The sequence below is a fragment of the Sylvia atricapilla genome, chromosome W (genome assembly GCF_009819655.1).
Source record: "Sylvia atricapilla isolate bSylAtr1 chromosome W, bSylAtr1.pri, whole genome shotgun sequence".
NCBI lineage: Eukaryota > Metazoa > Chordata > Aves > Passeriformes > Sylviidae > Sylvia > Sylvia atricapilla.
In genome coordinates, this window is record NC_089173.1 from 12,578,528 (window position 1) to 12,603,179 (window position 24,652).

The following is a 24,652-nucleotide window of genomic DNA, read 5'->3' on the forward strand; positions in this document are numbered from 1 at the left end:
TTCTACAATTCTGTTCTATTGTTAGCATTTATGAATATGTTGTCTTGTTTGCTTACTTGGTTTTACTTATAGTAATAATGTAAATAGTGTGAACCTTCTCTCTGTAGGGTATTTTGTATGGTTTTCAATGATATTCTACTCCACAGCAAAATAAAAACAATGCATGGCCTCTCTGATGAAATTTACAGAAAAGCTATGTCAGAAAAAATATTTAGATTGACATTTGAAAACAACATAGTGATACTGATGGAAAAAAATACATTCTAATTTAAGGTCTAGCACACTTTGATTTTAACTAGTGTTTCATTTTTGAAATATTTTATTGGTGTAAAGCTGAAATGCCTTAGTTCTGTTATTTTGAAATAAAGTCTGTTTAAATGGAAACATTTTCTAAGCTATGTCCACTTTGACAATTGACAATTTTCAGTGAAACTTTCTAATTAAAAAAATTTCTCATTCACTTTAATGAACATCTATCTAAGGGTGAGGATCTACATAAATCCTTTCTCTCTAGCCATTAATGGTGGGGGAAGTGGAATTTTCATGTGTCTTTCCCTTGTACTTTATTTATAAGGGCCTTATATGCTGTAATGTAATTTGAATTATATTCCTAAATTTCTGCCTATCAAATGATTTTTCTGTTGTACATATATAAGATAGTAGCCATCAGATCTCTTACAGATCTTGCATGTGCTTATTTTACCTTTTATTTTATAGCTCCTATCACAGTCCACTTAAGAAAGCCTTAGACAGCTTTGATCTCATGGGTTATTTTAAATTTTGGTAAATAAGCAGGTATGCTAAGAAGATGGCTAGGACTTGAGGAGGTTCAGTCATCTTGGCTCTAATGTAGATTTTTTTGGATATCCCTTTAGCAAACAGAAATTCTCTGTTTACCAGATGTGAATTTAAAAAATGCAAGACAGAGGGTTAAGATGCTAATAGTTTAATTTGTCACCTCTCATCCATAACCCTATCTACTGTGCTTCTTTTGTTAGGTTTGTATGATGGCAGTGGTCACATGGTTGTACAGCTTCCTATCTTCAAGATTGCTACCCCTGAATTTCCTTAAGCTTTAAAATTACTATATGTACAGTGATTATATCAAGGCCAGCTAGGGAAATTATGGAAGTCAGCAAAGTATAGCTTTATAGCTGAAATTTTCTAATTTCTTGTATTGTAAATTTGGCAGTTTAGTTGTAAAATTTTGTCAGCGTAATACTTGGAGAGCATAAAACCTATTAATATAAGCTTTTGTGGATACTGTGTCATGGCAACTAAGCACCACAATTGCTTTTCTACCCCCTTCAGTGTGATGGGGGAGGATTGGAAGGGTAAAAATGAGAAGGGGAGGGGGAGTCCCAAAACCAGAGAGGAAAGTAAAATCCAAGGAAAACAAGTGATGCAAATGGAAATGCTTGCCACCAACTAACTGATGCCCAGCAAGTCCCTGAGTAGCAGCCCTGCAACAACCTCCCCCCTAGTTTTATTGCTGAGCACGATGCCATGTGGTCTGGAATATCCCTTTGGTCAGTTGGGGTCACCTGTATGGGCTGTGTCCCCTCCCAACCTCCTACACACCCCCAGCTCCCTCCCCAGCATGGCTGTATGAGGAGCAGAAAAGGTCTTGGCTCTGTGCAAGCTCAGCAATAACAAAAGCATTTCTGTCTAATCAACCCTGTGTTTAGCACAAACCCAAACACAGACCCACAACAGCTACTATGAAGAAGTCAAAGTTTATCCCAGCTAAACCCAGTACAACATGAATTCTCTCCTTTCAGAGTATAGGTTCTTATTAGGGGTGACCATGCTTAGTCATCCTAATTTATTGAGCACTTACTTTGTTTAGTCAGTTTGTTTACTGAAACAATAATGCTTTCTCCACAACAGGTAGAGCAGAAGTTTTGAAATTAATTAGAATTTTAGATATAGTTTATTCAACATTGTTGAATTGTAGTGAGAAATAGTTGGTATACAGGGCCATGAGCTTCTGACTCTAGCACTGGAAAAGGAAGGAAAATGCTTTTCTTTGATTAATAAAACCTGTCTATCAAGTTTTATTTACTTTTTGTAGTAACAACCCTCCTTAACACTGCAGTTTAATTTTTATCTATAAAAAGGACAGTCTTTAAAAAGTAGATAAATAATCTGTGATAGCGATGCTGTACATAATCATGATATATTGACTGAAGAGCCCATTTTGGATTCTATATTTCTCCCTTCCTTTGTTTCATGTTTGAAGTGGAAAATGTAGAGGTTTATGCTTGTTTATTTTAAATCATGTTACCAAATAGGTTATCAAATACAAGAGTTTAACTGATAAAAACACTGGTGGAATCTGAAATCCTCTAATAATTTTCTAGGTTTACAATGTTTCTTCTCTTAAACCTCATTTTGATATTGCTCATCCAGCCACATCTGTAATTACAGCTTTAATTTACCTAAACTAAAATAGTTGTTAATTTAGGTACTCTTACTGGGGAGGTGTTACTGGCCAGAAATTTTCTTGATAGGCTTCATAGCATTAATCCTGCTTGTGTTATCTGAGTGTGTGTCTATATATAACTAAAATAACTGACAAATGTATAATTTGAAAAACCAGGCAGAACAAAAACCCCAGTGGCAGGCAGGTGAGCTGTGAAGCTGTGACTTAAACAAGAAATGTCCCTTTGAATTCCTAAAAATAGTCTTTAATAATATTTAATTATTTTAGTATGATGTTAGTTGCCTTTCAGTCTATTTTCTAAAACTGTGGATGACATATCTGGGTGCGCTGGAAATTACTTTTTTTTTTTTCCTTTTCTCATGAGGATTCCTCTCTCCAACTGACTGTATTAAACCACTGAGGCAGATAGTACAAGACCAGACTTTAATATTAACAGCAATCTACATAACTGTTCTCTGTACTTCAAGTTACCTGTGCAGTATATCTTCTTAGCTTTTGAAGTTCCTAGCTTGAAGACTAAGTGGTTAAAACATGGTAGGATGGTGTAAAAGGTAGTGGTATTATAAAAGAAAACAACTCAGAGCCTTGCAACTTGCAAAGTTTCCAGCACCTACCAGCAGAGAGCATTCTGTACCCTTTATCTATCTAGTCAGGTATCATACACATCTTGTGCCTTATGACTCTTGAAATTGGATGAATGATATCAAATTGTAAAGAAATGCCTTTTCCCATCTACTGGTCCAGAGATATCAGTCACGATGTGGCAGAAATCTTGACAATTGGATGACTTTTTTTTCCCTGTTAACCAAGAGTTAACTTAAAAAAATGAACAAAAAAACCCCAGTGAATTGCAATACACTGTTTTTTATTTTTGGTGAAATGGCATACAATATGATATTTTAAAAGAATGTTTTCTTTCAGTCTGTTGGTTAAGCTTTGCTTTAACTATAGTTTTTGCATTTAACTTTCAATTTGCCATTTACTTAGTAGGTTTCACTTAATTCCTGTGTAAGGTCATACCTTAGACAAATTATACCTTGATCTCCAAAACTGTTGGTGGTACTTGATCTAGACAGTTTCAAAGATTGTCTCACTTTCTACAACTGAAGACTGACTTACCACTTACTTATAATTTCTCAGAAGCACCAGGTGCTGGAACATGCAGGCTGAAACCGATAAAAGCAAGGAAAATTTTTCTTAGCTGACCTAAAACACAAGCAAGTATTATAACAATTAGCTTAAAAACATTAGGTAAAACCTTCTGGATAAGAAGGGTGTTTTGTGTTGTGCATTAACTAACATGTAGGATCTATTCCTAATTGAACTCTGTTACTAGTAGGGTTTTATCTGATTGTGAGTAGTATAAAAACTGACACAGCCTATGATAAAAAAATTTAGTGGACTAATGCAGTTTTGTAAAGCAATTATAATTCTGAAATCAAGTGTCATATGTGCCTGGATTAGTTTGAGGTATCTTTTGGTCCTACTCAGGCAACAGCCTGTTTATTCTTACTGCTCATGCCAACAGAAAGATTAGCATTGTTTTGAATGTCATGCTGCAAACAGTAATGCAGAAACTATAAGTGACTGAAGGTATTGGTTTTTCTTTTAATAAGTTACTTAACAGGAAGGTCCTTTAAGTAATCAAGTTTTGCTCTGTTATGTTCATAACTTATATTTTTAAGTATTTAGTTCAGTATTTTTTTCTTCTTACATGACCTGTATTGAATGTAAGATGAGAATTATGCATTCTATAAATTCATTCTTGTAGCTCTATCCATGCTTATCAGTCTTGTATTGAAGTGCTTTTGCTATTCAAAATGTAAGCCTATTTGGGTGGTGACTGCTAGTGATGTTTAATAGAATCATAGAGTAATTAAAATTGGAAAAGAACTTAAACATCATGTAGTCCAACCATTAACCTAAAACTGACAGATCCATCACTAAACCATGTCTCTAAGCACCACATCTGCATGTTTTTGAACACTTGCAGTGCCCTTTCTACCACTTCCCTGGGCAGCCTGCTCCAGTGCTTCACAATACTTCCTATGAATAAAGTTTCCTAAATATCCAGTCTAAACCTCCCCTGGCACAACTTGAGGCCATTTCTTGTTGTCCTATCACTGGCTACCTGGGAGAAGAGCCCGACCCCCACCTGGCTCCACCCTCCTTTCAGGGAGTTGTACAGAGTGAGAAGCTTCCCCCCCCCCCCCCCCCCCCCCCCCGAGCCTCCTTTTCTCCAGGCTAAACACTCCCAGCTCCATCAGCCTCTTCTTGTGCTCCAGACCCAGCTCCATTGCCCTTCTCTGGACTCATTCCAGCACTTCAATGTCTTTCTTGCAGTGAGGGGCCCAGAAGTGGACACAGCACTCAAGGTGTGGCCTCACCAGTGCCGAGTACAGAGGGACAATCACTTCCCTGGTCCTGCTGGTCACACCATTTCTGATCCAAGCCAGGATGCCATTGGCCTTCTTGCCCACCTGGGCACACACTGGATCATGTTCAGCTGCTGTTGTTCAGCACCACCAGGTGCTTTTCCTTTTGGGCAGCTTTCCAGCCACTCTGTCCCAGCCTGGAACTGCATGGGCTTGTTGTGACCCAGGGGCAGGACCTGGCACTTGCCCTTGTTGAACCTCATACAATTGGCCTTGTCCCATTACTCCAGCCTGTCCAGATCCCTCTGCAGAGCCTTCCTACCCTCCAGCAGATCAACACTCTCACCCAACTTGATGCCCTCTGCAAACTTACTGAGGGTGCACTTGATCCCCTTGTCCAGGTCATCAATTAAGATGTTAAAAGGACTGGCCCCAGTACTGAGTCCTGGGGAACCCCACTGGTGACTGGCTGTCAACTGGATATGACTCCATTCCCCATCACTCTCTGGGCCTCGCCATCCAGACAGTTCCTAGCCCACTGAAGAGAGCATCTTTCGAAGCCATGGGCTGCCAGCTTTTCCAGGAGAATGCTGTGGGAGACAGCATCAAAGGCTTTACTGAAGTGCAGGTAGTCACACACACAGCCTTTCCCTTACCACTAGATGGGCGTGATGGTTTAGCATGAATGTGAAAAGTGTTTTTTTTTAAAGAGGTTCTAGCATAGATTGTGATTGACAGCTTGGCTGACGAATGGGAGTGTTCCTATGTTTTTGGAAACACAGTCTTGAACAGGTTCCAGGTGACTTGTTTATTTTTTTTTTTGGTCAGAAGGGAGGTAACATCACTTTCTGAGTCAGGGTTCAGACTGGGCTCCCCAGGGCCAGGCCTGCCGGGCCTCGGGGAGGGGGGGCTTTGCCTGTGGGACAGTGGGTGAGGCTGGCTGTGTCTTCTTTGTTCCTTTTGCTCGGCTCCTCTGATAGAAAGAGAAGGAGAACTGCAGATTTCAAATCAGTAGTGTTGGCTCTGCGCCAGAAGTTTCTGGTCCGAAGGAGGAGAGACTTTTTGAGAACTTTTATTCGGAGCTTCAGGGAGCTGATCCAAGTTTCAGTCGCTTTAGATCTGACCAGGGGTGGAGGAGGTTTCGTCCATCAGCGTTCCTGAGCATGCGCTCTCTCTCCCTCTCTCTCTCTCTCTCTCTCTCTCTCTCCCTCTCTCTCTCTCTCTCTCTCTCTCTCTCTCTCTCTCTCTCTCTCTCTCTCTCTCTCTCTCTCTCTCTCTCTCTCTCTCTCTCTCTCTCTCTCTCTCTCGCTCCCTTCCTCCCTTCCTCCCCTCCCCCATCACCTGTGGCCTTGAAGTTCCGGGAAAACCTCTGGGCAAAAACTTTAGCCCTTTTCCCTCCTCCATGGAAGACAGAGTGATTTAAAATGTAGAGAGACAGCATTGAGACAAAGTCAGTGAAAGAACTGAGGAAGACTATTGGAAGATGGGATGGAGGAAGTGGACATTTCTGACCAGACTTCTCTAGATGTGAATTATGGGGAAATGGACTGTTTTTGTAATATCCTAATGCTGTTTGGGGGAATGCAAGTTCTAGCCAAAGGATTGTGTGTATTGATATACAAGGGTTTTGATTGAGAATTTTGATTAGAATATGTCCCTGGCCCCTGAGAAAGAATAAGGAGGTCTCTATTTCGTTTAAGATAAAAGCGATTTCAAAGATAAAAAAGAATCCCTGTTTTATACTAGAAAAGCATTCTTAAAACAATACCCAAAACATGCAGAAGCCCATAAACAGCTTAAAAAACTGTTATATTGGTAAAACTGCACAGAATCTGCAGAAATTCCGAGCAGTTGCATATCTGTGGCCTTGAAAGCCACCAGACCTTTTCTTGTGGCGTGTTCTCCATAACTCTAGAGAAGCTCCTCTCCCAAAGTAATGTAAAATCGTATTTAAATAGTGGCAACTAACTAAAAATCATAATTTTCTCTCTGTAGTGAGTAAAGAAATGAACAGTGTACAAGAGGGAGAGGTGTTTAAATGTATTTTTTTTTCTTTTTCTCTTTTTTCTTTAATGTATATTAATAAAATCTATTTCTTTTTACTTTTAAGTTGTACCTGTTTCACCTTTTTCTCCCAAAATCCTATCTCCCAGTTCATAAACAAAATTTAGCAAATGTAAAACCACAACATAAATAGTGCATTAGCTGAAAAACCAAATTAAAACCACAACAGTGGGTCACCTGGTCATAAAAGGCGATTAGGTTGGTCAAGCAGGACCTGCCTTTCCTAAACCCCTGCTGGCTGGGCCTGATGCCCTGGTTGTCCTGCACATGCCATGTAATCACACTCAAAATGATTCGTTCTATAACCTTCCCAGGTACTGAGGTCAGGCTGACAGGCCTGTATCTCCCCGGATCCTCCATTTGACCCTTGTTACAGATGGCTGTCACATTTGCCAATTTCCAGTCACGTGAGACCTCCTCAGTTGGCCAGGACTGCTGGTAAATGATGGAAAGTGGCTCAGTGAGCACTTCTACCACCTCCCCTCAGTACTCTTGTGTGAATCTCAGTACTCTTGCGTAAATCCTTTTCAGCCCCATGGCCTTGTGTGGGTCTAAGTGGTGTAGCAGGTCACTGACCATTCTCTCCTGGATTGAGGTCTTCATTCCAGTCTCCATCCCTGTCTTCCAGCTCTGAGGGCTGAGTACTTTGAAACTGGTCTTGGTATTACAGACTGAGGCAAAGAAGGCATTAAGCACCTCAGCCTTTTCCTCATCCTTTGTCAGTATGTTTACCTCCACATCAAGTACAGGATGGAGATTCTCCTCAGCCCTCCTTTTGTTGCTGATGTACTTGTAGAACCACTTTTTGTTGTCTTTTACAGCAGTAGCCAGATGAAGTTCTAGCTGGGCTTTGTCCCTTTGAATTTTCTCCCTGCATGACCTCACAGCACCCTTGTAGTCCTCCTGAGCTGCCTGCCTCTTTTTCCAGAGGTGATGCACTCTCCCTGAGTTCCATTCAAAGCTCTCGGTTTGGCCAGGCTGGTCTTACCTGTCGGCTTGTCTTTCAGCACATGGGAACAGCCTGCTCCTGCTCCTTTGAAATTTCTTTCTTAAAGTGCATCCAGCTTTCTTGGAGCCCTTTGCCCTTCAGGACTGCCTCCCAAGTGACTGCCTCAACCAGGCTCCCAAACAGGCCAGTCTGCCCTCTGGAAGTCCAAGGTGGCAGTTCTGCTGACCCCCCTGCTTACTTCTCTGAGAACAGAAAACTATAATTTCATGATCACTGTGCCCAAGATGGCCTCCAATTATCACATCCCACACCAGCCCTTCTCTGTTTACAAACAGCAGGTCCAGTGGTACACGATTATATGGTAATTTTTAGTTTAATGGTGTGGACAGGTTGCTGTCATTTAAGGCTGGGTGTGATAATTTAATTTTGATTGTTCTATCATTTGTTAAATGTGAGATCACATAGCTATTTAGGTGGATTGACAAAACTGGGAATAAATTATTTACTTGAAGTAGCTTTTTCCTACTTCTGACACTAGTGTGGCTTACAGCTTTGATGGTTTTAGACAGAGAATGCGAGTAAAATTTTTTAAAGAAAAACGGTATGAATATAAATAGACAACCTAGACTCGTTAAATTTTCTGTTATGAACAAATTATATTAATTTTTTGCATATTTATTTGGCTTTTCCTGTCATTGTTATGTTTAAATTTTATTCCTCCCCTTTTACTATCCTTATTGACATAGCCATGTCTTGTCTTCTATGACTTTTTGGAATTATAAGAATTAGAGGGGTTTTTTCATATTTCTACATTGCATCTTTCAGATTGCATATATTGTGTTCAAAAATTATCCCTTTGTAATTGAGTGGAAGAAAAGCAGCAAAACCAAACCACATCAGAAATGATAGAATTTTTAAATGCTTGTTCTTAGGAAATTTGATCATACGTTTAATTTTGTAAAGTCAGTTTTAAAAAAGATGGAAAAGAGAAAGAGGTTTAAGGATGCTGTCATTGAATTAACCTTATTCATTGTTCACAGAATTCCAGCATTTTGCTAAAAGCTGGAAACAACTACTGCAGTTTAATGGACATTTTATATTGATTGAGCATCTTTGCCTATTACCTTCTAAAACCCAGACAACTCTCTATTCCCTGACAGGGCAGTGAAAAAGTCTGCAAGACCCATAAATATTTCTGAGAAGTACTGCTCCTGAAGCCTGACCCTTTTCATAGGTGTGCTACTTATTTTCTAGTATTTACTAGTGCTGTTATTCATGAGTCATAAATCATCTTTGGTCATTAAGCTTTTTGAAGAGGATTACCTGACAGTGTAGGAGGCATTGCCCAAGTATTCCTGAAGTTTCACCCAGAGGCCCTTACTGCTTTGAAGGCTTGTACGCATAATTTGGATTAGGAGATCAGGATGTTCACTAAATAGAATTCAAGTTAGAGAAGAGCTTGCCCTTAAAATCTTAAATGGGAACCTGTACAAAATGAACCATTTTCATTGGACAGTGAGGATTCAATTTGAAGTATGCTGTGTATTCATGAGTGCTGTCTACAGTGTTACATAATAGGTTAATACAGATATTTTAGAGGTCAGGTAGTGAGCGTTTGTTTTTTTTTTTCAGTCAGTGTATTCAGTAGACTAAAACTTTCAATTAACTGGTATGGGTTTGGTTCTCCAGAGACCAACGGGGGTGATTTTTATACTGTATAAAAATAGAAATATTAGTAACTTGTTTAAGTCTTAGATTTTTTTTTTTTTTTTTATGCAGTAGTACCAGGGAAAAAAGCCAGAGCTTGCCAGTGTTATGCTGCTGTATTGCAGAAGGTGTAAGGTAAGGTTTTGTGGATTGCACAACATGTTAGAAATTCTTATGTCAATTTAAATAATGGATGTTATAGTAACTGTATATCTTTATTTTAAAATGGATATCGGATATGGTTTTATTTAAAATTCAGCTTATTTTACATTGTTGTTGCATATAATGTTTGGCATATTGATGCTTGTCATTATAAAATTATCTGGCTAGAGGTATGGGTATCCCTAGGATTGGGCTATAATAGCTAAAGGCTTTTGTCTGGTACATGGGACCAGTAGGGTTTTTAACAGTGGACTGAAAATTCGGATGTGAGTGTTTGAAGTGACCAGTTTTCCCATGTAGACTAACTCTTGATAAGATGATAGCAACAGGTGAAACAAAAAAAAAATCTACTTTAGATCACCAGATAGTCTCTATAGTACTTGGAGATGAGATGCCTTTCATTAGTGAATAATTTTCATCATTGATGATCAAGTTCCCGTGACCTTTCCCTGTCTCTTTTTTTTCCTCCTTTTTTTTTTCTTTTTCTTTGTAGCTATTTGCCCATGTGTAGCTGGAGTCAGGTACACATCTCAAGTTTAAATTATTACTGTATAATATTTAAGAATTTGGAAATACTAGCCAGCTGGACAGTAGAATTCAGCACATCTGTGCTCTCAAAGATTTCATCACTTTGTCACCACTGTTTCTACTAATACTTATGTTGAATAAACCAGTGTTGCCCTCTTGTCCTGAGAGAGCAGAAAGAGCAGGATTAATCCTATTTTTTTCTTGATCTTTGCATGAAGCAGTGGGGACAGTATGGAAGGAAACCTGGCCAATGAATAGAACTGAGAGAAAAGGAAAACAGTAAGACAGAATATGTGAATTTGAGGAAAGTTTTTTGCAAAACAGTATTTTTTAACAGTTGGCAGTAGCAACAGTAGTAGGAAAGGAGGCATATTTGTTCTTGCTTTAGCAGTTGCAAATGCACAGGAAGCAGCAAAGGGAGATAAAGAAATTAGTGCTTTTTCCTGTTTCTCAATCCAACCCTTACTTGCATGAGAAATTTTACTATATTATCCTTTCTCATTGAAATGAATAACAAATCAGAGTGCTGTGAAAACAATAGGTTTCAGTGTTAGTAAGCCACTGAAACAGTTCAGTTCTTACATCGAATTTTTCCTGTGCTTTATGTCAGCACCTGTAGTGCTATTACTTTCACTCAGCATCTCTGACTCTCAGCTTGTCCTGCATTTATTGTTTTTTATATTACTTTCTGTTTGCTCTTCCTATTTCCTGATGCATTAATTTAGAGAAAGTCTTGGGAGTATTATCAACTGATCATACAACTTTTGCTCCCACTTTTCTGTTTATGTACACAATATATTAGAATATTTCAATTAATTTATGTTGTGAATGGTCTAAATTAAAATAATAGTGAGGTGATTCAGATTTCTGTGTCTCTAATTGAATTCAAACTTACAATATGAAATACATATTTCAGGCCCAGTGCTTTTTAATGTTTTTATAAATTATCTGGATGCAGGAGTTGAATGTATGTTAAGCTTTCCATTGATACCAAACTAGGAGGAGCTGTTGACTCCCTTGGGGGTAGAGAGGCCTTACAGAGCGATCTAGATAGTCTAGAGGGCTGGGCAACCACCAACCATATGAAGTTTAACAAGGGCAAGTGCTGGATTCTGCACCTGGGATGGGGCAACCTTGGGTGTATGGACAGACAGGGTAACAGGAGGCTGGAGAGCAGCACCATGGAAAAGGACCTGGGAGTCCTGGTTGATGGAAAGTTGAATATGAGTCAGCAGTGTTCCCTGGCAGCCAGGAGAGCCAACTGTTCCTGGGCTGCATCAGGCACAGCATCACCAGCAGGTCAAGGGAGGGGATTGTCCCACTCTGCTCTGCACTAAGGCGGCCTCACCTCAAGTCCTGGGGGCAGTTCTGGTTGCCACAATATAAAAAAGATATAAAGCCATTAGAGAGCATCCAAAGGAGGGTGACCAAGATGGTGAAGGGCCTTGAGGGCAAGGTTTACAAGTCACAGCTGAGGTCACTTGGTTTGTTCAGCCTGGAGGAGACTGAGGTGAGGCTTCATCCAGTCCACAGCTTCCTCGAAGGGGTCAGCATAAAGTAAATGAAATTGAAAGCTTGCTGATGTATAAAGCAGATGTTTTCTAGTGCTGAACTTCCATTGTCAATGTGTGGTAGCATAATAGTTTTGAATACTGACAGAGGTATATTTTTACTTTTACTGTTTTTCAGTTGCAAAGCTTCAGGAAGTCACATGCAATTACCTTAGTTTACCTGATGCACAGTAGCCTGAAGAGCAGCTCTAAGCTAGAATATTGACAATATATGGATAGAGAAGATCTTGATGACCACAGTTATTGTACCAAGCTAAATTAAAACTCATTCAGCAATTCATCAGGAAAATAATAAAATCAATTCCTGAATTTAGCAGTTTTTGAAAATGATGAGACACTAGCTCATTACTTCAGCTGTGTAACTGCCTTTCAAACCAAAAGTTGCAATAACCTTTCAGTCTCAGGAAAGATGGGATAATTTGTGGATACATGAAGTAGGTGTCATGATCCGCTAATACAAGGGGGGTCGTGATGGTTCGTTAACTGATCTCAGAGTGCAAAAACAACACAGAGGGGATTTCAGTATTATTCAAAACAAATGCACATTAATTGATTGCCAACAGCAAATGTGATAGAAGGATTTGAAAGGAAATAAAGGTTAGCGAGAAAAGAGAAAGAGAGGGTGGGTATAGCTACCAACGAATAGACAAAATCCTTGTGGTCCAGCCAATAGATCCGTCTTCTTCCGTGGGGTGATCACAAGGTCTTTGGTTAACTCAGGGGTCTTAATAGTCTTTTTCCAAAGCAACAGGCAGTTGGCCAAAAGGTGGGGAAATCTTTACGGTGTGTTCATTTTGAGAGAACGAGAACAGGTACAGCCGTCACCAAGTACAGTCGATTCACTGGGATTTGCCCATTGTTTCTGTGCAGGTTCTGATGTTCCGATGGGAATAGCTTTTTCCATTGAACACACCTGCAGGCAACAGTTGGCAAACGTCCCACCTCAGCCAGGCCAGCACTCCTGTGGTGGGGTTTTAGAGTCCTTTTAGGGGTTTCAGTCTCAGTCCTTGACAATGGTCGTGAGGCAGATGAGGGATCTTCAGACCATCTCTTACAGTAGGTAAGTATAGTTATGTTTACAAGTTTATATAAGTAGGGTATACAAGTTGTACCTTGTGTATGACAATCAACAAGTGTTCCATGCTTTTCAAAGAGAATACTGTTCACGAGATTTCAGGGTGGAGAATTGTCCTGATTTTCTGCCAGGACAGAGTTAATTTTTCACAGTAGCTGTGAGGGGGCAAAGCCTGGAGCCATGTAGGCATGTCTAGGTTGTTATTCTATAGCACTCAGATCATCACTGGGGGGGTGGAAGTAAGGAATTCTTACTTCCAAGAAGGATGTGTGGCTGGTGGCTGGGAGAAAAAGTATGGGTGCAGAGGGTGTCTCTGCCATTTTGTTTACTGTCTCAGGGCCCACTTCATGGGTTTGAGCTGGGTGAGAATTTTTTGGATGTAAATCACCCTTTTTTTTGTATACTTTTGTTATTAATATTGTTGCTGTTACAATTTGTTTCTTATCTCATTGCTGTTTCCAGTAAATTTTTCTTATCTCAACCCATAATCTCTGTCTTTTGTCTCTCTCACTGGAGGGGCAGGGGGATGAGTGGCTTGTAGTTTTGGAGTGCCATTCCTAAACCACAACAAGGGTGCAAAGGACTTGTAAATATTGGAAATGTACTTTGTATACAGAAGACAGAACCAAGCTTTTGGCTGTTAATCTGAAGGGGGCTAATCATAGAGGGAACTGGACTTATGGCATGGAGGAAATGGAATGTAGCATGTTGTGAAACTGTGTAAATGTTAAGTAGCATCAAGTGGGGAAAAAACTATGCCAAGTCTTAAAGCTATAAGATAGTGGGGTAGAAATGGAAGCTGATTGATGGGAAAAGATGAAAAAATGGACTCAAAATGCAGAGAAGACAATTGTGACAATGAAGTATGCTGTAGCCTGTGAGGACAAAAATGGTCTGAAACCAGAATGTAAATGCCATGATGATTTACAAAAAAAAAAAAAAGGATACTGATGAACTGGAGGGACTGTGACAGAGTGACACCAAGATTGTTAGGAGGCTGGAGCATGAAATGGAGAAGAATCTGAGGTAGCTGGGTTTGTTTACCCTGGTGAAAAAAAAAACTAAGAGGGCTTGAAATGTTGCCTTTAGCTAATGAATGTTTATACAGAGGATGAAGACAAGCTCCTCTGATGTGCATAACAAAAGAAGCTACGGTTGCTGTGTGCAGTAAGGGAAATACTGATTGGATTAAAAGGGAAATAAATTCTCAGTGAGTTTCCATCCTTGGAGATTCAGAAATAGAGAATTTTCCATTGGCATTTATTGCAGATCTTTAAAGAAATGTTATAGTTGTGCATCGGTTTTCTTAGTGTGTATTAAAGAAGTTTAGAGGTCTTTTAATTGTTTTTCAAAGCCAAAAAAGAGGCAAAAATGGTGTAATGTGAAGTCTTGTGCAAAATCGGCTATTTAATCAACAGGTATATTTCTTGCCAGTTTTGTTTTATAAATGTTATGAGTCGTGAGAATGTTCAAAGACAGAAGGGCAAGATTAAGAGTTGAAAAAGACTGCTGAATTGAATAGATTTTGGTCCAGTGTTTAGTCACTAAGTTTTCAGCCCAGTTAAGATCCAACCTAATTAAAAGTCTTTAAAATGTAAGTAATTTAAGTACACAGTTGCTTTTAGAAAAGGAAAATGCTACTACCAGCTAACATAAATGACAGTCAAGGAGTTGAAAAAAACCTCAAGTTACTACTTCCTCTCTGTCACAACTGTTTTGTTAACAGAAATGTGTTTTGAAACCTAAAATGCTTTCCATTTGGTAGAGCTGACCTACCAAACCCTTTTAATAGCTCTTACTCTTCTATACGTTTTTGAATACAATGGACTGTATCTAATATCAGCTGCTGCTTGAAACGTTGAAAAAGCTGTGTTCACCAAAAAGAGCATCATTATAGATATACTTTTTGTTGCAATGGAAGTTGCATGAGGAATATGTAGTACAGATGGGAAATAATAAATGTATGAACTGCTGAAGTAGCTTGGGGTTTTCCCTTTATGTTTAAATTTCTCAGTTATGCTTAATATCATGACTGCTTCCAAGCAAAGTTTAAATTTTACAGTTTAATTCTGTTTTTACTTCTGCAGAATAAAAATAATTCAGTAGCTCTCAGTGGTGTCAGAATCTTTGATGTTGAAAGGCTCATAAAGAAGATATTTATTATTTAAAAAGATGTAAAGGAGCAGAAATAAATTCCCTGAATAACTGGATTCTCCTTGACAGTTTTAGCTGCTTTCTTTTGCAGAACTGGTAAACATAACTGCAAAAATAACATGTATTTTATATAGACTAAGTTTATGAAATATACCAATTTTTGGTTTAGATTTTGCTACCTTATCAGTTGAACTTGATCTGGTACTCCTTTTTTTAATGAGAAGGAGCCAGTAGTATCTTATTTTGAAACCAGATGCAAGATTTCTTTCCATTCGCTTAAATTTAATCCCTATGTTTTAAGGCAATAGCTGAGCTGTCTCAACAGTAAGGCTCCTAAAACAGATTCTGTTTTGCATTAGTTCTCTAATGAAATAGCAGGAAATACACTTTCCCATACAACAGTGGTGTTTTTTTTTGGTTTTTTTTTTTTTTTTTTTTTTTTTTTTATAGCTTCAATGATGCATTGGGCAGTTTCCCTGAAAATCAGTAATTCTGAGATTTGCATTTTCCTCTTTGCCTGAAATAATATACACTAGCTGATCACCACAATATTTTATAAATATAATTTTGTTTTCTGCAAATTTTTGAGACAGGTTGTGTTGCCTTAATGAATAGGCTTTTTCTTGATGCATAACTGATTTATTTGTGTATGAAGGATGTGATATGGCCTCATTTTAAGGAGTTCTTAGTGCTAAGGCACCTGAATGAAATATTTGAGATGCTATTTTAAAGTGGAGAACATTGTTTATAAGTGCTTTTTAACTTTTATAGAAAATAAAATTAAAACAAAAAAGCTTCCTGTGCTTACAAGAAGGAAATGGCTTTAAGAGAAAAAGATACTAATGCTGTTCATTCTTTTCAGGAAACTGTTCTAATGAATTTTCGCCCTTTGAGATTCCAAGGTAGCAAGAAAAGTAAACATTTCCTGCTAGACATTAATGTAGTATAGGTCAGGGAAGCTGCATACTACCCATAGGTATCTGCTCTTTGCACATGATTTAGTCTGGTTTGGTTTTGTTTGTTGTTGTTTGCTTGTGTCAATTCCTCGCCTCCTCAGGGAAGGGTTATTACAGGTACAAAACACAATTATGCTTTATGTTAGTCTACCCTTGTAGAAACTGTGGGTGCACACCTGTGTTAGGGTGCATCTTTCCTTGAGTCCACAGACCTCATTTTTTGTATTCTTCCAGCACCTTTATTGTGGCTTCTTTTGCCGTTTATTGTGGTGTCACTGCCACTACTAGCACATAAGCAGCAGAGGCATTAGTGTCATTGTTATCGAATAGAACACCAGAGGCCAAATCAGTGTGACAATACCCACAGAGGAAGAAGCTCTTTGCTCTGAATTTTTTTCTAAGGGTTGCTTTATATTCAGAAGCAACTCTCATTTGGCCCAGTACAGTACTTTTCACTAAAATTTCTTTTGTTACAGTAGTTGTAGTGATTTGAGCAGCTACTATTGGAATAGCTTTAGGAAAAAACATTATGTTAATACTGATTTAGAAGTTATGGTAAATAACTTTTATCTCAAACTTTTTAATGTTTCACTTGCTTTGTCAGCATTTTTCAGTCTGTTGCCTGATCACTTTTTGAACTAAACATTAATTTCATTATTACACTGAATTTCATTTTTTGTGCTTCTAGGATTTCTGTATCTCTCTTTTCAAACTTAATTTTTTGCAGTCAGTATTGTAGGTGAAACTATTCTGTATATGCCATAAACGTTCTGGTTTTATAAATGCTGATGTGTTTCATGGGATTTTATCAGTAATAATGAGTCTTCTCGATTTCTGATAATACACCCACCCCCCCCACCTCCCCCCACCCCCCCCTTTCTCTCTGCCTCCCCCCACATGCTGCCCTCCTTTTTGGTTGTTCAAGTTAGCTTCATATCAGGTTTCTGCTTTCTTGCATTACTATTTTAACCTTAGGCAGCTGCATCAGTGATTGATTACTGCTCACTTACAATACTGATTTCTTCTGAGATAGAATTAGTGTTAAAATGCTTTATATTGTGATTGCGTATGTTTCTTTTTTCTATGTAACTTAAATGTTAGACTATGTTTTGGCAACCCTATCTCCTTCCGTAGTAATTTTTAAAGTATTTTTAAAAGCATTTCATTCAGGAAACTTGTAGCAAAAGTACTGTCATATCAAACTGTAGCTCTGGTATAGAAACCAGAAATTTGCCCTCTTGTACCTAAATCTGTCTGATGTACTCAATCATGGCATCTTATTTGAATGAGAATGAGAGGATAATAATTCATTCTTTCTGCCTCTCTCATTCTTTAAGCGTGGGGGTTTTAAATTTTTTTAAATGACAGTTTATGAACTGATAACTAGCTGAGCTTCATGTAATAACTAATAAGAGTAGTAGTTTATTGCAAAATGTGGAAGCTTAAAACTGGTTGAGGCAAGTCTTCTTAAATTTATAATAGCATGTTTGCAGTTTCAAAAGAAGAATTCACTGCTCACATAAATTATAAAGTAACTAATAAATGAGTTGTACTGGTTTACTTTGTGCAGCTGCAGAAATCAACTTTGAGCATAGTACTGTGATTATATCAGTACAATGCTATTCAACATATAAGAAATAAAAACAGTTTTTTAAAGTAGTTTCATTCTAACTAAAAATTTCATAATATAAACTACATAAACCAGAACTATCTTTAACATGTTCTATTTAAAAAAAATGTTTTAGAAAAAGAAAGCTATAGAGATTTGATATTTTAGCAGTTCTTTAAAATTTAATTTTAATCTATCTAATTTTATTTCTTTTTTTCTCAGAAGTGTATTAGGTTAGTCATCTAAGGCAGCCAAGGTCGACCCACTAAAAAGTTACTGTTTAAATCTAAAGATATAAGTTAAAGAATACTCTTGGATATGGGGAATGAAACATTGAAATGTAAATACTAAATTTCTGAATCCTGAGGTGTTACTTATCTTTCCATTACTACTGAGCCTGTGTATTACTGCACATAAACAGATTTTTCCCTTTATTTTTTTTTCCTCAGTGTTCTCTTGAATGTATGTAGCTAAGTGCAGGGGGGAAACGGGAAACTGAATAAATCGAATCAATATGATTCCAACAGAAGCTGTTTATTGTTTACATTACATGTCAGATATAGACTCTAGGTCTACTGTCCACGTGGGCACGCATCTCTGGGTTGGCTAAGCTGCTTCTTCATAAGGCAGGCACACATCCTTCAGAACATCCAATTGGTCAAGCGTCCATCCTCACATTGTGCTTCCCCTATCTAAGGTTTACATTTTTTGCAGGCAGTTTCTCAGGCTCTCTGCTCCCATCTTTGATCCCGTTGTTTCCCAGTAACCTTGACAAACTCCTGAGAGCTCTAATAACAAAACTGCAGGTGGTTTAGTAAGATTACTCACAAATAGTTTGGCTGATGCATCAGAATGGCCCATTATACAGATATATTGTTACATCTAAGCCATGGAAGAACTGGTATTTTTGTTGAGGGGACAAGAATGTATTTCAACCAAGAGGAAAAGAGAAAGGGGAGAAAATAAGATGGAAAAAAAACCCCTTGTAGGTCAAGATAAGGCAGTTTACTAAAGCAACAGCAAAGGTTCTGTGTGCAAGCAAAGGGAAAAAAGGACAATATATTTTATTCTCTACTTCCCATCACTGAGTGATGTTCAGCCGCTTCCCAGGAAGCTGGGCTTCAGCACGTGTAGTGGTTGCTCCAGAAGGCAAACACTGTAGAATAACAAATGCCTTCCCTTCCTCCTTCCCTTAGCTTTTCTATCTGAGCTAGGGGGAATGTTGGAAAAACAACGTTGATGCTGTGCCAGCGCTGCTCAGCAGAAGCCAAAACACTGGTGTGTTCTCAACACCTTTCTAGTTACCAATGCAAAGCTGAACTACAGGTTAGCCAGACCCAATACGCTTTATCTCAACCCATGAGTTTTACCTTTTTTCAGATTCTCTCCCTATCCCACTGGGGAAGGGGGAGTGAGGGAATGGCTTTATGGTGCTTAGCTGGGTTAAACCACAATACACTTTAAAAAACCCCAACCAATGAACAACCTTTAAAATTTAACATTTCAGTAGGAATTTTCTTTGGAATGTTAATTTGCAGTAAATGAGAATATATATAATTGACAACAAAAAGAGAAGAGGGTAACATACAGAAGTAGTGCTTTAAATGTGTAGTTATTACCTGTACCATAAAATTTTTCAGTATTACTGCCCTTGCCATCTTGGTTTCACTTTTTTTAAATTGTATATTATGTATATTATGATAGATTTTCATACATTATTCTCAATATCTGCTGCCTTTTCTCTGTTTCCCTTTCTCACAGGGGTTCTTTGTATCACTTCCTTTGTGCACTGTAGTTTCCTCCTCCCTGGAATGTCTTTTAAAATATCTGTTTTTTCTTATAAAGCAGCAAGAGTATATGTATATACTGAATATGCAAGTCTATCTTTGCATATATGTAAATTGGGTTTCTACTTCTCTGAACTGCAACAATGATGCATTGTTCAAAAGCTTTTCAATGCAACAGTTCTTTGATTTCCTTAATTCAGCTAATATTAAGGTGTCCTGGTTTAAAGGACAGGTGTCTGCCAAGGAAGGTGGGAACCTCCCTTGGAATGGAAAATATGACTCCCTTCTCTCCAAATTACTATAACTTTGAAATTACAAGGCTTTCAGGCAAAGATTGGGAAAAGGAATAACACCTCTTTACTACTATGTATATGTATAACAAAAGAAACAGCAACAGCAGCAACAACAAACAAAAAAAAAAGCCCCAAAATGAGCCTTCCCTCAGCCATCAAGCACTTTCCCCATTGATGTAGTTACAGTCACAGCCGGCAGGGGCACTGTTGGCTCCTGGCCAGGCAGGGCAGGTGCGATGATTCCCCCATGGCTGCAGTGGGCGCTGTGGTGGGACCTCAGCCTCCTCTTCATGTGCTAATGGCAGCTTAGCCGGTGGGAGAGAGAGAGAAGGAGCTTTCCTTTGCAAACGCACAAGAAGCAGCTGCTCTCAGTGCCATTCAGGAAGCTGAATAGACTGCAGCAGGAAACCTCAGAGCAGCAGGCTGGAACAGCAGAGGTGGGCACACCCAGGGTGGCAAACAAAGTGTAGCAAAGACTCCAGAGCTGTGCCAGAAGCCGTGGGGTGTCTGGGCGGGTACAGGGTGTAGAGTTAAAGTGTAGCAAAAAGCCCTGAAGCAGTGACAGAAAACAGCAGGGCTGGCAGAGGATTGCTCCCTTGGATAACTCACTGGCTATGGCTGGTTCCAGGGTTTGGGCTGTCACACAGAGGGAGTGCAAGCCAGCAAGCCCCAGTCACAGTGTCAAAGGAAAAGGGAAAAAAAAAAAAAAAGAAACAGGCAAAAAACACAGGGCAACAGGATATCCAGTTGGACACCCGTGCCGCGTGGCTCCTGAGTCGATCACCCCCCAACGTAAGGAAGCAGCAGCCCCCGGCCCCCAACCCTCACAGGATTCTTGGCTGCCTCTCACCCATCGCGATAGTCCTGGAACCAGGGGAGGCAACGACCATTCTTGACACAAAACAAAAACAACAGCATCAACAAAAGGATATGGGATTAAAGCCATCCCCAAGACATAAAGTAACAGATTTATTTTCAGTCTAGAGGTAGAAATGCTGCACTACTACTGGTAGTAGCTACTGCACAAAGTTGATTATACAAAAGTTTCTAAATATTGATCAATGACTTGTTAGAGTTGGGAATGAAAAACCAAAACACAACATAACTTGTGTGTTTTGACTTGTCTGGCTTGTCAAGCCCTTAATTGCTGCATGATATTTTGATATTTTGTGTGAAAGAACATCTTGAGCTGTCAACTTTCTTCCCTAATTGCTCGATATTTTGAGCATTCTTCCTTTGTAACCTTCTTTGACTGCTGTAGAAAGAGCAGCCACATCTCCTCTTGACCTTTGTTTTGTTAGCTGAACAAACCAGCCCCTTCTACACTCCTCTTGGAAAACTTTTTCTCTGACCATCCTAGCTAGCTGTCGCTGTTAGGGACATGAAAGAATGAAGCAGGCAGCAGGAGGTCAAGCAGGAAAGTTCTATTTTTCTGACTTTGTATATATACAATTTTACAGACAGGCCAAGATTGGCTACACAGGTAGCCACCTCTTCGACCTTGTTGGTGAACATCACCATCAATCATCTTTCTCCTCCCAGAGGAGAAATATGTAAACAAATAGATAATTTCTAAAAATATACATAGTTTACTTGAAGCTGTGTGAGGACAAATGCAAACAGTGAAAAGCAGGCAAACTTGAGGCAACAGCTAGTTGTCTGTACTTGTTCCACTTTTGGATCTGGATCTTTCCAGTTCATGTTTCTTATGTATCTGTGGAGAAGGTATCAAATTTAAATGTCTAGTTTTGGAGGGATTTTTTTCCATTTAATATCTGTATAATTACTGTAGCAGTAATACCAGGAAAGAACTTGCATTATTAGTGACTGTCTCTGATGTTTACAGCTTTCCACGGTGAGCAGGAAGGGAAAGTAAACTAATTCTTTCCCTCCCCCCTCCTTGTCTGTGTTACATATGGGATTTCCAATAATGCTGAATAGTTATGTGACCTTAATCAGTTTTGATGCAGTTTAAGTCAGAGGAGAGTTCATTGGACATGGTCTTTTTCTTGTATGTACAACTTATGTGTGAAATGTGTTCTTTAACTTACCTTTAAATGAAAACTTAAGTTCTAAAAGTGTTGTTAGCTCTTGTGCATTTGCTGTTGCAGACTGTGGTAAAAGTTAGGTCCCTTTTTTTTCTTTAGAATTGCTTATTTATGGGACTAAGAAACAACTGAAATTCTTTGTATATTGGTATTCATTTCAGGTAAAGAAGCTTCAGTATCAAGTAGCATTTGAAACTGCTCTGTGTGTTTGAAGTCTGTTTTCTCCTGGATTAATAAAAAAACCTAAACAGAGCAACCCACACAGCATATATCTATCTGCAGCAGTTTCCTTAACTAGATTTCTGCACCTGTAATGTATTATTATTTTTAACAAACAAATGTAATTTAGTGGTGGGAATGAGCCTGTGGCAGGTGCAGCAAAGTAGTTAACTCAGTGCTGGGTGGCAATTTTTTGTGTATTGGTTGTGTTGTCCCTTGTCACACCACACCACCCCCACTCCCACCCAAAAGAATTTAGTTGTGTGTAGATAGGGAAACACTGAAAAGTTACCTTCACTAGTTCATGAAAATTTTGTGCAGGAAAAATACTTAGAACATTATTTCTTTGTTTTGCTTGGAATCTGTACATATGTATTAGCAGTGGTATTATGTGTTGTCATTGGTGTGGCATAAGAAAGAATGAAATAAAGATTATTGTGGAAATGCCAGTGATATTTTGGTTTGTATGAATTGTATATGTAATTTGCAAAACTCTTGACTTGTAAAGTAAGTATAAACAAATCACTATTTCAGAATCTTAAGTAAACAACATAAATGCTGACCGAAGTCTTACTATTTCATGAATTAACACAGGAGCCTATTATAAGTAAATGTATATACAACAAATTCCTTTATTTTGTCTTCAGAAAATATCATGCTCAATTTTTTTCATTTCATTAGTATAACAATAGTTGTTTGTAATGTGTGGTATTTGTAAATTTTTGTTGGTTTGGAAATGCAGTTCAAATTATTGTGATGATCTTTTTTTGGGGGGGGTTGGTAGTGGTGGGATTTTTTTTTTGTTCTTTTGTTTGTTTTAAATAGTGTGGACTTCCTTATAATTGGGATGAGTAAAAACTAGATGAACAAATTCCTTTCCAGTAGTTGAATATAAACTATGCTGTTTTACAGGAAATAAACTAGTTCAGTGGTGACTAAACCTTTTCTTTCTGCAGAGGGGTTGAAACAGTTACTGGTAATAGTTTGACCAGAGAGTGTTTAATATTGAAGAGATATTTTCTGATAAATTTTGAAATACTATTTTTTAAAGTTGTCCTGGTTTCAGCTGGAACAGAGTTTATTTCTTTTCAGTAGCTGGCCCAGCACTGTGTTTTGGATTCAGTACAGATTAATGCTGAGAACACACTGATGTTTTGGGTTTTGCTGAGCAGTGCTTACCCTGAGTCAAGGGCTTTTCAGCATCTCAGGCTCTGCCAGAGAGGAGCTGCAGAAGAAGCTGGGAGGGAGCATGGCTGGGACAGCTGACCTGAACTGGACAAAGGGATATTCCACACCATAGGACTCATGCCCAGTATATAAACCAGGGGAGTCGGCTGGAAGAGGCCGATCACTGCTCGGGAACAGACTGGGCATTGGTCAGTGGGTTGTGAGCAATTGTATTGCGCATCACTTATTTCTCTTGGGTTTTATTCCACTTTTTTTTTTTAATCTCCCTTTTCATTACAATTAGCGGTAGTAGTAGTATATTTTACTTTATTTAAATTATTAAACTGTTCTTATACAATGGATTTTTGCCTTTTTCTTATTCTCTTCCCCATCTCACCTGGGGTGGATGGGTGGTGGGAATGAGCAGCTGCATGGCACTTAACTGCTGGCTGGGGTTAAACCATGACAAAAATATACTAAGATTTTGTATTTGTCACTTTGCTTACTGTTTGACATTTGCACCTGTAAATAATTCCTTTTGTTTTTGCTTACTTCTTATATGAAAAATATCTCCTCCAAAACTGGGAAGTGAATATAGTAGCTAATTGCTTAAAGTGATAATGGATTAAGTGCTGTCCACTTCATTATGAGCCAAAAAAAAGTTTTGTTGCCAATTTTTGCATTGGTATCATATAACCTGAGCAAATTGTCTTTTGATTGCCTTATGTTGCATCTTTTTTGGTGACAGACTCTACTTCTGGAACTGGAAGCTTGCATTTTGATTGCTTAATGCCATTTGATATTAAATTATACATTGTTCTACCCACTTTTGACAAAATTTGCTTACTATGCATCTGAGATTATGATCTATGTTTCATTTATGTTATTGAATTTAAAATTATTTTAAGTAAACTGAGAGTTTTAATTTGGTTTTGTGGGTTTTTTTTTGTTTTGTTTTGTTTTTTTGTGTGTGTGTGTGTTTGTTTGTTTGTATTTTTAGTGCTTGGGAGATGGGAAGTAATGATAGCTGGCACCTGAACTAAAATATCTGTGTAGTCGCTGCCATCCCAGAACTTCAGGATGAATGGGGATATGCCTCATGTTCCCATCACTACTCTTGCAGGGATTGCTAGTCTTACAGACCGTAAGTACTCTTTTTTTTTTTTTTTTTTTTTGTCTTTGCTATGTTCCCTTCTACCTCTTCACAAAAAATATACCTGCATTTTCAAAATACTAAAAATAGTTTTATTTTTAAAGTTCTTAAAAGTACATCTGTTCAAAATCAGATTTGGTATTAAAATATTTCTTGTCCTTCCTAGAATTTTAAAAATATATTTAAACAGAATATGCTAATTGAAACATGTAGGTTTAAAAAAAGTGCCTTTAAGTAAACCCAAAACAAAAAAAATAAAAATTCGTTGTTTGGAATATCATTTGGTAACATATCTGGAAACCCCACAAATAAAGAAAAACATATCAATTATGAAATACTTCTCTAAAACATACATATCATCTTCACTGGAGAGAGAGAGAGATGATTAG

General features: G+C 38.3%; 1 protein-coding gene across 1 annotated transcript in view; it reads left to right on the forward strand.

Annotated features, from left to right (window-relative positions):
* The window catches only part of LOC136373303 (nipped-B-like protein), a 182,364-nt gene that overhangs the window by 15,899 nt on the left and 141,813 nt on the right, over nucleotides 1-24,652 (forward strand). The window contains 1 exon segment of the mRNA XM_066338198.1: nucleotides 24,111-24,254. Coding sequence (XP_066194295.1) covers nucleotides 24,191-24,254 — 64 coding nt within the window. The 5' untranslated portion in view covers nucleotides 24,111-24,190.